This window comes from Ammospiza caudacuta, chromosome 2, assembly GCF_027887145.1.
Source record: "Ammospiza caudacuta isolate bAmmCau1 chromosome 2, bAmmCau1.pri, whole genome shotgun sequence".
Lineage (NCBI taxonomy): Eukaryota > Metazoa > Chordata > Aves > Passeriformes > Passerellidae > Ammospiza > Ammospiza caudacuta.
In genome coordinates this window covers 64860023-64872321 of record NC_080594.1, presented here as the reverse complement: position 1 = coordinate 64872321, position 12299 = coordinate 64860023, and the positions used below count along the sequence as shown (strand labels likewise).

The 12299-nt window shown below is 37.1% G+C and overlaps 1 protein-coding gene across 4 annotated transcripts in view; it reads right to left on the bottom strand.

Moving 5' to 3' along the window:
• The window catches only part of TDRD3 (tudor domain containing 3), a 93938-nt gene that overhangs the window by 17160 nt on the left and 64479 nt on the right, over positions 1-12299 (bottom strand). For all 4 annotated transcript variants that reach the window (XM_058825174.1, XM_058825177.1, XM_058825175.1 and 1 more), the window contains exons 11-12: positions 7801-8639; positions 5830-5955 (exon numbers count right to left, since the gene is read on the bottom strand). In XM_058825174.1, the coding sequence (XP_058681157.1) occupies positions 5830-5955; positions 7801-8639 (965 nt within the window). The remainder of the gene's footprint in view (positions 1-5829; positions 5956-7800; positions 8640-12299) is intronic.

Sequence of the window (12299 nt, the reverse complement as noted above, 5' to 3'; positions counted from 1 at the left end):
CAATCCACAATCCTGTTATTTTCCTTCCTCAGCTCATTCCTTACTGGAGGAATGAGCTGAGAAAACGTGCAAAAATGGATTTTCAGTCTCCACAAAACAAAAGAAATTCTAGAAAAACCAGGAATATGTATAATATTTATGTCTTAATAATAATTTTTGCGTACTTTTATCTTTATGCAGAAATCCAGTGCAAGATACTGCAGGAAGAGGAACTAAGCTAAACTATAGGCTTCACTTCATAATTGGAATTCTTAAAGAATTAAAATAATTGTACTCAAAGAATCTGTAAGAATTCCAGATTGTTTAGAGAACAAGCAGTTAAGGCCATAACATATGCAAGTGAAACTACATACATACATAGGGTACACTATGATTTTTATTTCCTTCATACAGCAGTAGAAAATAAAAAAGGTAATTGTAGCATAAAGAGGGTGGAAAAAAGACTGACATTACTAAGGAAACAGAATGGAAAACAAAGCAAAGACTCATTTGGCTTTGGGGAAAAATGTCACAAAATAAACACTTAGACTGTACATTTTCATAATTTATTAAGGGAAAAATATCCTACAAAATAGAGAATAAAATTAAGACTTAGAGTTTAAAGTATTATCTTGACTTTATTTTTTTTCCACAGAACAAATTATTAAGTGATTCAGGAAGGTCCTTCCAATGCTTTTCAGTTGTTATTATAATTTTACATCATTTACAAGAAAAAACAAGCAGTTCTTATTTCTACAATAGCATTTCAGTGACTTTTTTTTTTTTATTTGGATTAAAATACTTTAAGTGACCCCTGCTACATTGAGGGAACTATTGGAATACAGTATTGTAGTGTTACATACATAAGAACTCTAGAATAGTGGAACCCAAATGTTTTATCATTAAAAATATCTATGAATTCCATACCTAGGACATATTTTCAGGCTCTACGAAAAACAATAAGCAGTTCTAGTGTTCTTAAATGTATTTATATTGGTATTGTACGTGATTATTGAAAAAAAATCCCCACTACCTTTTTGGTTTACCTAATGTAAAACTCAGCTTTATCTTCTAGCCATCAGAAAGATAAATAGCTGCATGTAAGGTATCAGACAGACTGAAAACTTACAAGAACTCTAAGCAAACTGCATAATGGACAGTACACAATCAATTATTATACTTTTTTCATTAGGTGGTAAGCACAATGTATTTTGAAAATATGAGGCAGAGTTGATCTACAGTTAAGATAACAAAACAAAGCAAAAAACCCACCAAAAAAACCAAACAAACCAAAAATCACTTATAAAGGTTGCCAAAAGCAGAGCAGATGCTGAGGTGCTTAAATAAGCACCTCATAAAATATGTAATGTCATCAAAATAAGGTCACTGTGGTACTTTGGCTGTTATTGCAAGTGACTAGCCAAGCAGCATTTTGCTTTGCTTTTTTTTCTTCCTCCCAGTGGTATACTTTTATCCATTTGTATTTGTTGGACAAAAAATGAAATTCAACATGAGTCCTAAACAAACAGTACTGAAACAATAAAGAATAATCACTTCTAAGACATTTACGTCTTGTAAGAGTTCACTAAATCTTCTCTCAGTATTAGCAACTCTTTCAAAAAGAAGTCTGAAATAGAACTCACATATAGTGTATTTCTACAAGTTTTCAGTACAGATATCGAAGATCAAGAATTGTGTAATCAGAGAATATGCTAAATGGAAGGGACTGACAATTTAGCAGTCCAACTCCTGGCCCTGCACAGGACATCCCAAGAGTCACACCATGTGCATGAGTGCACTGTGCAAATGCTTCTTGAACTCTGTCAGGCTTGGTGCTGTGACCTCTTCCCTGGGGAGCCTGTTACAGTGTTCTCTGAGTGTAAAACCTTTTCCTGATATCCTCCCCTGAATCATGCTATTTCATGCCACTTCCTTGCATCCTGTCACTGGTCACAGGAGTGAAGACATAGGTACCTTCCCTTCAGAAAGATGTTGAAGGTTAACAAGGTCTGCCCTCAGTCTCCTCCAGGCTGAAAAACCCAATTACCTCAGCCACTCCTCACAAGGCTTCCCCTCAATGCCCTTCACCATGCTTGCTGCCTCCTCTGGATGCTCTCAAATAGCTTAATGTCTTTCCCATATTGTGGTGTCCCAAACTGCACACAGCACTCGAGGTGAGGCCACACCAATGCAGAGCAGAGCGGGACAATCCCCTCCTTTGAGTGGTTGATGATGCTGTATTTGATGCCCCCCAGGACACAGCTGGCTCTCCTGGCTGCCAGGGCACAGTGATGACTCAACTTGCCACTGACATGATCCCCAGGTCCCTTTCTGCAGCACTGATTCCAGCCCCTCATTACCTAGTGTACACACACCATCAGGGTTACCCCATCCAAGGTGGAAAATCCAGCACTTGTCCTTGTTAAACCTCAAACATTTGGTGACTGCCCTCTGATTTGTCTGGGTCCCTCTGAAGAGCATCTCTGCCTTCAAGAGAGTTGACAGCTGCTCCCAATTTGGTGTCATTGGCAAACTTACTCCTTTGAGACCTACGTCTAAGTTGTTAATGAAGGTGTTGAAGGGCACAGAGGCTGAGTATGAAGCCTGCAGAACCCCACTAGTGACCAGTCACCAAAACTCTGATGTCACCCTGTTCACTACAACCCTTTGCACCTGACCCAAGAGCCAGCTGCTCACCCACCACATAATGTGATTATCAAGCTCTGGGCTGGATATTTTGTCCAGGAGCATACTGTGAGAGACAGCATCAAAAGCTTTACTGAAATCCAAAAAAATTACATCAACGGTCTTTGTTAGGTCAGCTAGGTGGGCTACCCTGTCATAGAAGGAAATCAAGTTTGACAAGGAGGACTTTCCTCACACAAAGCTGTGTTAGCTGTGACTGATGAGTGCATTAGTCTCCAGGTGTTTTTCAGTATCTCCCAGAATAATCTTTTCCATTATTTTACCAGGCACTGAAGTGAGACTGAGAGGTCTGTAGTTTCCAGGGTTCCCCTTGACCTCCTTGAAAACTGGGATAGAGCTGGTCAGCTTCCAGTCAGCTGGGACCTCTCCAGATTACCAAGACCACTCAAAAATCATTGTGAGAGGTTTTGTGATTACATCAGCCAGTTTTTTGAGGATTCTTGGATGAATCCCATCAGGCTCCATAGATTTGTACGGATCCAGCTGGACAAGGAGATCTCACACAACTCCAGAGTAAACTGTGAGTTGATGATTCTCAATCATGGTTTTCCAGCTCAGGGCACTGAGACTCCCTTGGTCCATCACCCATGCTGAAGATGGAGGCAAAGAATGTCTTAAACACCTCTGCTTGTCCCTGTTCCTGTTTGTAAGGAGACCATCTTCATCCTGTAATGGGCTGATGTTATTTTTACACTGCCTATTGCCATTAATATATTTGAAAAAACCCTCTTTTTTATTGCCCTCCACATTTCTGGCAGCATCAACTCCAACTGAGTTTCAGCTGCATACATTTTCTTCCTACAGTGGCAAGCAGCATCTCTGTACTCCTCCCATGCCACCTGACCCTGCTTCCACTGGGCATACACCTTCTTTTTTGCTATACTGCTGTTCAGCCAAGCCAGCCTTCTGCCTCGCCTGCTTGACTTCAGACTTTTGGGGATTGCCTGCTCCAGTGCCCTTAGGAGGTGATGTTTAAAAGCATTGATGGACCCAAGCAACTGCAAAAGGGACTTTACTTCACTATCTGGAAATTATGTGGAACAATTGAAATAAAAATCAGCACAATATTTCCAGTAATACATGCTCCTTGGGGCCAGTAGCATTGATCAGTGAAAGAAAAGTAATTATTGAAGTTACTTTAAAATCTGTTTTGTTCTCTAGTAAAGAGGAAATATACCCAAGTTACTTGAATCTTAAGTCAAAGAACTAAGCAGCATTATAACTTTGTTTTGCATTTAGGCATGCTATCTAGATTTATACATAATAAGAACACTGAGACAAAGAAAAATGGCCAACAGTGTTCAGCTTAAAAGACAAAGCTGAGTATCAATGGGTGATTAAGAACTGCAAATGCATAATGAGGATTACGCTTAGCACCCAAAAACAAAGAAGTGAAGAGGTAGGTCCTAATCAACTTTCTTCTGCAAATATCCTACAGCTTCAAGGACCTTCTAGCAACAAAAGAGCAATTTGTCAGAAAACAACTCATTTAAATGATGTTTACTGTGAAGATGTTGATTGGCATTCATCTTGTGTAACTGTAATGATCTGAAATGTCATTGTTTGAATTTATGTAACTAGGCTACCTTGAGAGAAAATAAGAACCTTGAGAAAGGTATTTTTCACTTTTGAATGGACTGAAAGTCCTTGGAAATTCCTCTTTTGTCTCCAGTAATCACAGAGGAAGCCTCAATGACTCAATCAGGAGGCATCATGATGTCAGGACTATGGTACTTACTGTCAGAATCGCCTCTCCATACACTGTCCCACCCTTGCCTCAGCTTTAACAAACTAACTCTGAAATAAAGTAAGACAACCTGGGGGAACAAAAATGTGGTTCATTTAATTCAATTTCATCCTGTGGCTACATGACTGACAATCCAACATGGGAGGAGAGGGATGAGGAAGAACACATGGTCAGGCATAGGCAGAAGAGGCAGGGAAAATGACCACCTCACTACTAGAATCAAGTAGGAAATGGCACCTCACTACCAGGATCAACTTAGTCTTAATATTAGGCCAAGTTCTTACACTGTGAGAGCTAACATTCAGTGGCTTAAAGTAAAATAAAAGCCACTCGTCAAAACTGTATCATATGAAGAACAGTCTGATTATTAACCCAGAAAAAAGGTTAAAATAATACAATCATACCATAAGTAACTAGCATCTTACAGGCCAGAGTGTAGGACAAAAAGAAGGCAGGATAAAGGGTAAATTTTGATACAAACAGCAATGCATCAGCTGGGAGGAGTTTCAGGTGTCTTTTTAAGTACAAAAAGGCCATCTCACAGGCATCTGAGAACTACAGGCAACAATACTTGTTAAAAGAGCACTGGGAAACAAGAGCTGACTGTTCAGCCTCTGCAGCAATAGTAACATGGTTCTATGACCCAAAAGTAAGAACTTAAAATAAGCACAGTCAACTCATCATTAAGGAATCAATATGCAGATGAGTATTTTTTGTGCAGCCTTTTATAGTAAGAGTAAACAGCAAAGAATTGTGCATTCCTGACATTTGTTTTAATTGAAATGTATCTCTGCTTCCATGACATTCACTAATAAAGCCTTTTAAAATTTCCAACTTCCATAAAGGTAATACATTCTAAACTTCACAAAACAGATTTTGATGCATACATGACCACTACAGTATTTGGCAAAGAAGAAATCATTGAAACAAGAATAAAATCATGATACAAAATAAAGGGATACAGATGTGTATTTTTAGTCATACATACACATGTAGTGAAAAGCTTCAGAACATACGTTTTAAATGACTGTTTCCTAACCCTTACAGAACAACATACAATGTACATGAAATAAAACAAAAAATTGGGTTGAATAGAGTAAGTAACAACTTTTAAGAGAGAAAACATGCATAAAACTGTTTGGTTGACAGATCAATTATTCATTTTCAAACAATACAATTGAAATTTATTATACAGGAAGAATACCACATCATAATACATGTCTATCAGGTTTCATATAGAGAAGTAAAATCAGAGATTTTGTGCATGTACTTTGCAACTATTTTTCTACACATGTAGGTAGCATTCTTTGCGTGAGTAGGCATTAATTAGTTAAGAGTTACATATTTTGTACAGACTATGTAGTTGGTATTTTTTAATACAATTTGTTATCACATACCCATGTGTCTGCATGAACAGGCCTGATGTTGCTGAGAAGCACCTCTTCATAATTTCCATAATCACTGAATTTAACAACTGCAGTTGTCCCAGAAGAATGGAGAGCTTCAATTTCTGCCCGGTAGAACTTAAAAGAGAAATTTTCAAAGGTCACAAAATACAACCAGAAATACCACAAATTCTTAACAACTTCCTTTTCATATATGTCTCTGTGTGTGTATACATACTTAGTCATAGTCAGCATTATATTTTGTTTTAAATTTGTACTAGATATGAAATCGAGTATCTTAAAATTCCACATGGCAGACACCAAGGACATGGCAGAACATTTTTAGAGTATTCATTGAGAAGATACACAGCTTATTTAAGTAGACTGACCATTTAAAATACCCATTTTCATCTCCCTGAAAGCAGAACAAATTAATCACTAACACTGCTGTATACAGAGAAATGCTATTCTAAGATGTTTACTTAAAATATACATCTGTAAGTACTTATTAGCCATATACTGATATGGCTTGTATGCGTGTACTCGCACACCTATGTTGTCACACAATAAAACATGATAAAAATATGATGAAAATATGATAAAACTGCCTCTTCATAAAGTCCTTTTTCTAAACACAAAACTTGGGTTTTTTACATTTATGCAAATATACTTTCTTGAACGTATTAAATCAATTTTATCTGACTGAACACAAAAAAAATCACAGCCTCCTAAATGGTAAGGCTCAGTACTGTATTTTATCATCACATGTCTTAGAAGTGAGTCGTAGCATTTACTTACACTATCAAGAAACCAATTACTGCCCAAAACACACCTTCTAATCTGCTGAATACGTAACATTCTGGGATTACGACATATGTACTTATCTTGCAAGGTTTGCACTTTTAAAAACTTCAAGATCTCATTTCAGAGTAATGCAAGTACTCTGAAAATAGGAAACAATTCAGTAATATGCCATTATACTTCACACTAATCCATCCACTCAAGCTACATATTCCTATTTAAGGCAGTCACCTGACTATGGGTTGCCACTAGCAGAAAAGAGAAAAATAAACTTATGCTGCTGAGTTAATGCAGACAAAAAAAAAAAAAGAAAACACTTATAATAAATAAACTTTAAAAAAATTCTTAAAAAGTACTTAAAGAACAACAATATTTAAGGTACTTGTCAGATTATCAGAAAGGGGTAAAACCCAAAGAAACTACTAATGAAGAGTGGCAGACAACTCTTGAACAGGCGATGACAAAAACAGCCTAAAACTTTCTTAGCAAAGGAGAAGAAAGCAAAATGTCCTCCTGCAAGAGAAATCTCATTAATGGGGAAAAGAGCTGAAAATAAAGTATTTAAACTTTTAAAAATCAGTAATACAAATCTATCATGCAGCATAATTAATTTGTCCATAAATTCTTTACCTGATAGCGTACAAGAGCTAAACAAAATTAAGCCTTTTGCTGTTTCTGTTCTGTAATGATTGAAAGAAAACTGGCAGGCTTTTTACAGCCCCATTCCTGCAGACTTTATTCTTTCTTTGTCTGCTAAAGGTCATGTGCTGACTTGTTCCAGAAAAAGGTATTACACATCTACCATTATAGATATTCTAGATAGCACAGTTTTTATTGTTTTTGTTCCTCAGCAAAGAATATGAGCACCTAGATCCTCATTCATCCCTTCAAATTTTTGGCACTTAAGTCAAATGCTTCAGTAAAGAACTTAAGACACCCTAAACTCCATGTACATGACAGAAACAAGGACTTGATTAAGGGACTTGAAAATTTTGTGCAGTGAATGCAACTGACATACATCATAAATATGAAAAAACAGAGCACAGAGCTAGGCAAGAAGCACACTGCACACCTATGAACAAAGGCCATGTCCCAGTGGTAGTGTGCTAAATATCTCCCACACACACGTAAGAGAGCATGAGAGGTACAATTTGAGATAGTTCTCATTTAGCAAAGGCATACCTTGTTGTCTTCCCAATAAAGAGCAAAGCATTCATCCCCTGGTCTCCAACTTTTTCCATACTCCATGTGACTCGATGGTTCCAGTATTTTCTCTGGTTTGATGGGCCCAGTTCTCTTTTTGGGACCAGTGTTGTAATACAACATTTTATCATCAAAAGATGGGATCACAGTGGGTCCTGACGATTTGATAGGTCCTACTCGTCTTCCTTTCTGATGATGCTCAGTATCTCCATTTGGTATAGCACTGAAATTATCAGTCCTACTTGGATTTTGGTAATCATTATTAACACCAAAATGTTGCTCACGTTTTACCATAAAGGCTTCATTACTTATTGTTCGTGCCTTCCTATCACAAAAATTTTCTGAATTGTGTGTTTGGTTTTCCCTTTTCCCACGTTTCTGGTTATTGTTGTCTGTCACATCTTGAGCAGCAGAATTTTCCTTGAATTCTGAGAAAGACACTCCTTTTCCTACTCTGTTTTGCATGTTGTTATCCCTTTTTTTGAAAGTAATATCACTCTGGTGAGTGGTTATGGGATAACCCAAATCCTTTGACCTGTCATTTCTAGGATAATGTCTGTCACTTTTATTTTTTTCATCTGTCCAGTGTTCTAAAGAGCTGTGCCTTTCAGGACCTCTGTTTCTTGGTAACCCACCACTTTCCAAAGCCTGCCTTGAATTCTGAAAATCCTTTTGAAAACGAGGGGGTTTCTCATTCCTTGGTTGTCTCATGTCATTGCGAGAAACGTGTCTTGAATGATTCTCTTTGATGCCATTCTGTTCTGTATTCATAACTTTGTGCTGTACTTGATGTGTTGGCTGAAATTGCAATTTTGGTTCTACAAAGAAAAAAATTATTTCAATTAACATATTTCACACAAATACATTTTAGAAATACTGTTTCAGACTTCATACACAGCAGCCTTAAATGAGATAAAGCAACAGTATTCTTCAGAAATGTATGCACCTTTGTGACATGGAAATGGAATGGTACACACAGAGAATTTACCAGACACATTTGAACTGCAATTCCTAATTATCAGAATTTAGTTCTAAGTACAGCCCAGAATTACAGTACTCTGGGCTGTACTCAGAACCAAAACACCTATGAGCAAGAGAAAAGCCAGGCATAAATTTCCAGGAGATAACTCGTTCCTCCCTATGGACATCAACAACCCACTCAAGTAAGAGCCCCTTAAGAGAGAAAAACAGAATTCCAAGGTGGAGAAAGGAGGAGAGAGGAAAATTAGGAGGAAAAGGGAATACTTATAATCTGAATTGAAACCTTCTGTAAAAATACCTTGTTAACAGTTATTCAGGAAAAAAGAGAAAAGGCAAGAATCTGAAGTGATAAAATGAACAGAGCTGGCAAAATGTAGATAGCAGGAATAGTAGCAAAGCCCAGGACTCTGGAGACTCTGATCAGTGAGCCATAACAGGACCTTCTCAAGCACCACCTTTAAGAGCTTCAACCAGAACTCTTAACTGATGAGAATAAAGACAAGATTATCATGAATATAAGTAAAGAGAGGAAACATGCTATGGCCTGCTGAAGAGGAAGAGAACTGTGAATATCTGTGGAACTTTTTATGGAATTCTGAGCTTTTTAGGCAAACATGAAATTTTCAATGGGGTTGTTTAGGTGAAGAGCAAAAGGAGGGGAGAAATGAAGATAAACCCAGGGGAAAATACAGAAGAAACGAGATGAAACAGGAGAGCTGCAAATAAGTAGGTTCCTGGTGAATACAGTCCTGCATGTGACCACTGTAACCTGTCTCATCTCCTTATTAAATTCTCTTTCTAAATTCTCTGTTGTGTATGTGAGGGGACATGTTTTTAAATTGGCAAATTTGAGGCAGGATAAGCTGGTAGCTGGGACAAGGAACAGTGAGAGAGACCAAAGGGGTCTCAAAGGCCATCTGCCAGGAGATCCCAGGTCTGGGCTCACACAGTGGCCAGAGCTGTACAAAGCACATCCATGTAACCTCCTACCAGCTCCAGGCTGTAGCAGCCAACAGGCTGGGCCACAGGTGAAGTGGGTACCACAGGTCAGGGCTCTCCTGGCCAGGACAGACTGACATGGGGGGGGTGTGTGTGTTGGTGGCTAGGTATGAGATCTGCCAGCACACTTTAAAGCTGATGGAAAAGGAAAACATAAACCCATTAAAGGGATTCATGTTTACATGAGCAATTTTGTGCCATGCGGGCAGTTGCAAAGGTGTTCTTTTCTTGCTCGGGTCCATGAGCCTGGTGTGTGCGTGGGCCTGATGGGACTGTGCAGTCAGGCTCTCACACATTCCCATGGAAAGGAATGCTAGCACTAGAAACAATATACATTCCCATGGAAAGGAATGCTAGCACTAGAAACAATGAACACTGATAGCTGAAAGCAAATGTATCAACTTTCATAACTACATGCAAGATGGCAAGTTAAAATTAAAATGTAAATTTTACCTGGTTTATTTTTTAATAAAAAACTTTTCAAGCATCACATGATTAGCAGTAGCTCACAGAATTTTTATCAATTTAATTTACTAAATTAGCCAATAAGAATCTAGCTCAATTTTTACATATATTTGATGTAGCATAACTTATAGAAGTCACATTTGCTTTACTGAAATTACCTAGTGTTTTTGGTTTTTAACATGGCATAAGCAAATATAAGGCTTAGCTTGAACATGATCTTGGTAAAAATACATCTTACTGTATAATATAGTACTCTGAAAACCACCACATTTTTAATGCATTAAATGTAAATACATACTACTCAGAAACAAGAGTTTCATACATATGCATTTTATTTTTAAAAATGCAAAGATGACTTTAAATCTTGTATAATTAATTTTGTTTTGTTAGAATAACACCTTTAAAATTAGAAGTACCTCGTTATTTCTTCTTTACAAATGAGATATGAAAGTACTGTTTTTCTTTACATCTGTAGCTTTTCACTAAATAGCTTCATTACACTTTTCCACATCTGTATAATACCAATCTTACAGACTTCCTATCATCTCGAAAGAGTTAACTTCCAAATTAATTAATTAATTAACAGTTTTTGTTCACAACATTCTTAATTTACACCTCTTCTCTCCTGGTAGTAAAATGCTCAGGCTTCCACTCTTCCTATGCCCAACCTAAGCCCAACCTAAGCTCTTAGGTCTATTCCTAATGTTAATTACACACAAAATGACTGAACAGTTTGATGACCCCTGAATGTTTACTCCCTTGTACACACCATTACAGAAAAATGCGTATAAAACTCTAACCTAATTCACTTATAAATCATCTTATTTAATATTCTGTAGCATTAATTTAAAGTCACTGTTTCAACAGAAAAAAACACCCAGGAATGGGTTCATTACTAGATTGGACATGGTAATACTTTCCTAGATGGCAGGATATTAGGTTTGACCTAAACTCAAAACATTTCCTCTTAAGGGCTGTCTTTTGCTCTTTTTCTAAATAAATAAACATTTCCTGAGCTGAGATAGCTAGTGACAGTACGTAGTACATACAAGGTACTAGGACTCTACAAAAATGCATGCAAAGCAGTTACAGTTTAGTTAAAGCCTCAAGGAAAACTCAGAACATAGATATATTCTTCTATAATTCAAAAGAGTTTACTGAAATTTCTATTCAATTTCATAACTTGTAATGAGTAATTTTAGCTCTTGTCTACACAAGGTAAGGTGATCATAACATAAAAGCAACAAGCTGATTTGAAAGTGTGTTGCATCCTTTGATTACAGATTTTTTTTTTTAATAGTAATGGAAAGTTCAAATAATACTATGTGTTAGACTGCAGGTAAAGTGAGTAGAGAATTTCAAAACAGTGAACATGGTTATTTTTTTCTAGATCTCTTTACTGTGGCATACAAAGGCTGACATGAAACACCTGACTTTTTTTTGTTTAAGCTTAAGATATACAAAATCCCATAAGTTTTTGTTTTTTACAGAGGTGCAGTTCTTGTGCAAAAGCTTCCCTGGGGACTGCATCATACACAGCAGCCTTAAATAAGCAGGACACATTAAATGATTGATTTACATTCAAGCACAAGTCACTTGCAAATGGAAACTGCCAAGTAGCAGTAAATGTTACTTTGTCAACAGTAGCCAACAAAAAAAGCCAGGAGATGATAATAATAGTGGTTCTTCATGTATTTGTGCTGTCTGGTCTGATTACCAAAAAATGAAGGGATTCTAAAGTTTCTTTATGAGAAATAAGGATCAAAAAAGCATCAAGGGATCTCATTCACAATTTGTCTACCACAGCTGCTTCTACTTCCTGCCTCAACTCCAACAAACCATTAGCAACGCTTTCCAGAAAAGTAATGCCTCCTACAGGGCTATAACAAATATTAATTTGGATTGTAACAAGAAGATGTAGTAAGCTACTCTCCAACAGCGGGATAGGTTAATCCAGTCATCATTGTTGCAACCAGAGATTTGGGAACATGGTGTGGAAAAAATACATGTAAAAATTAATGATAAGGTTCTTG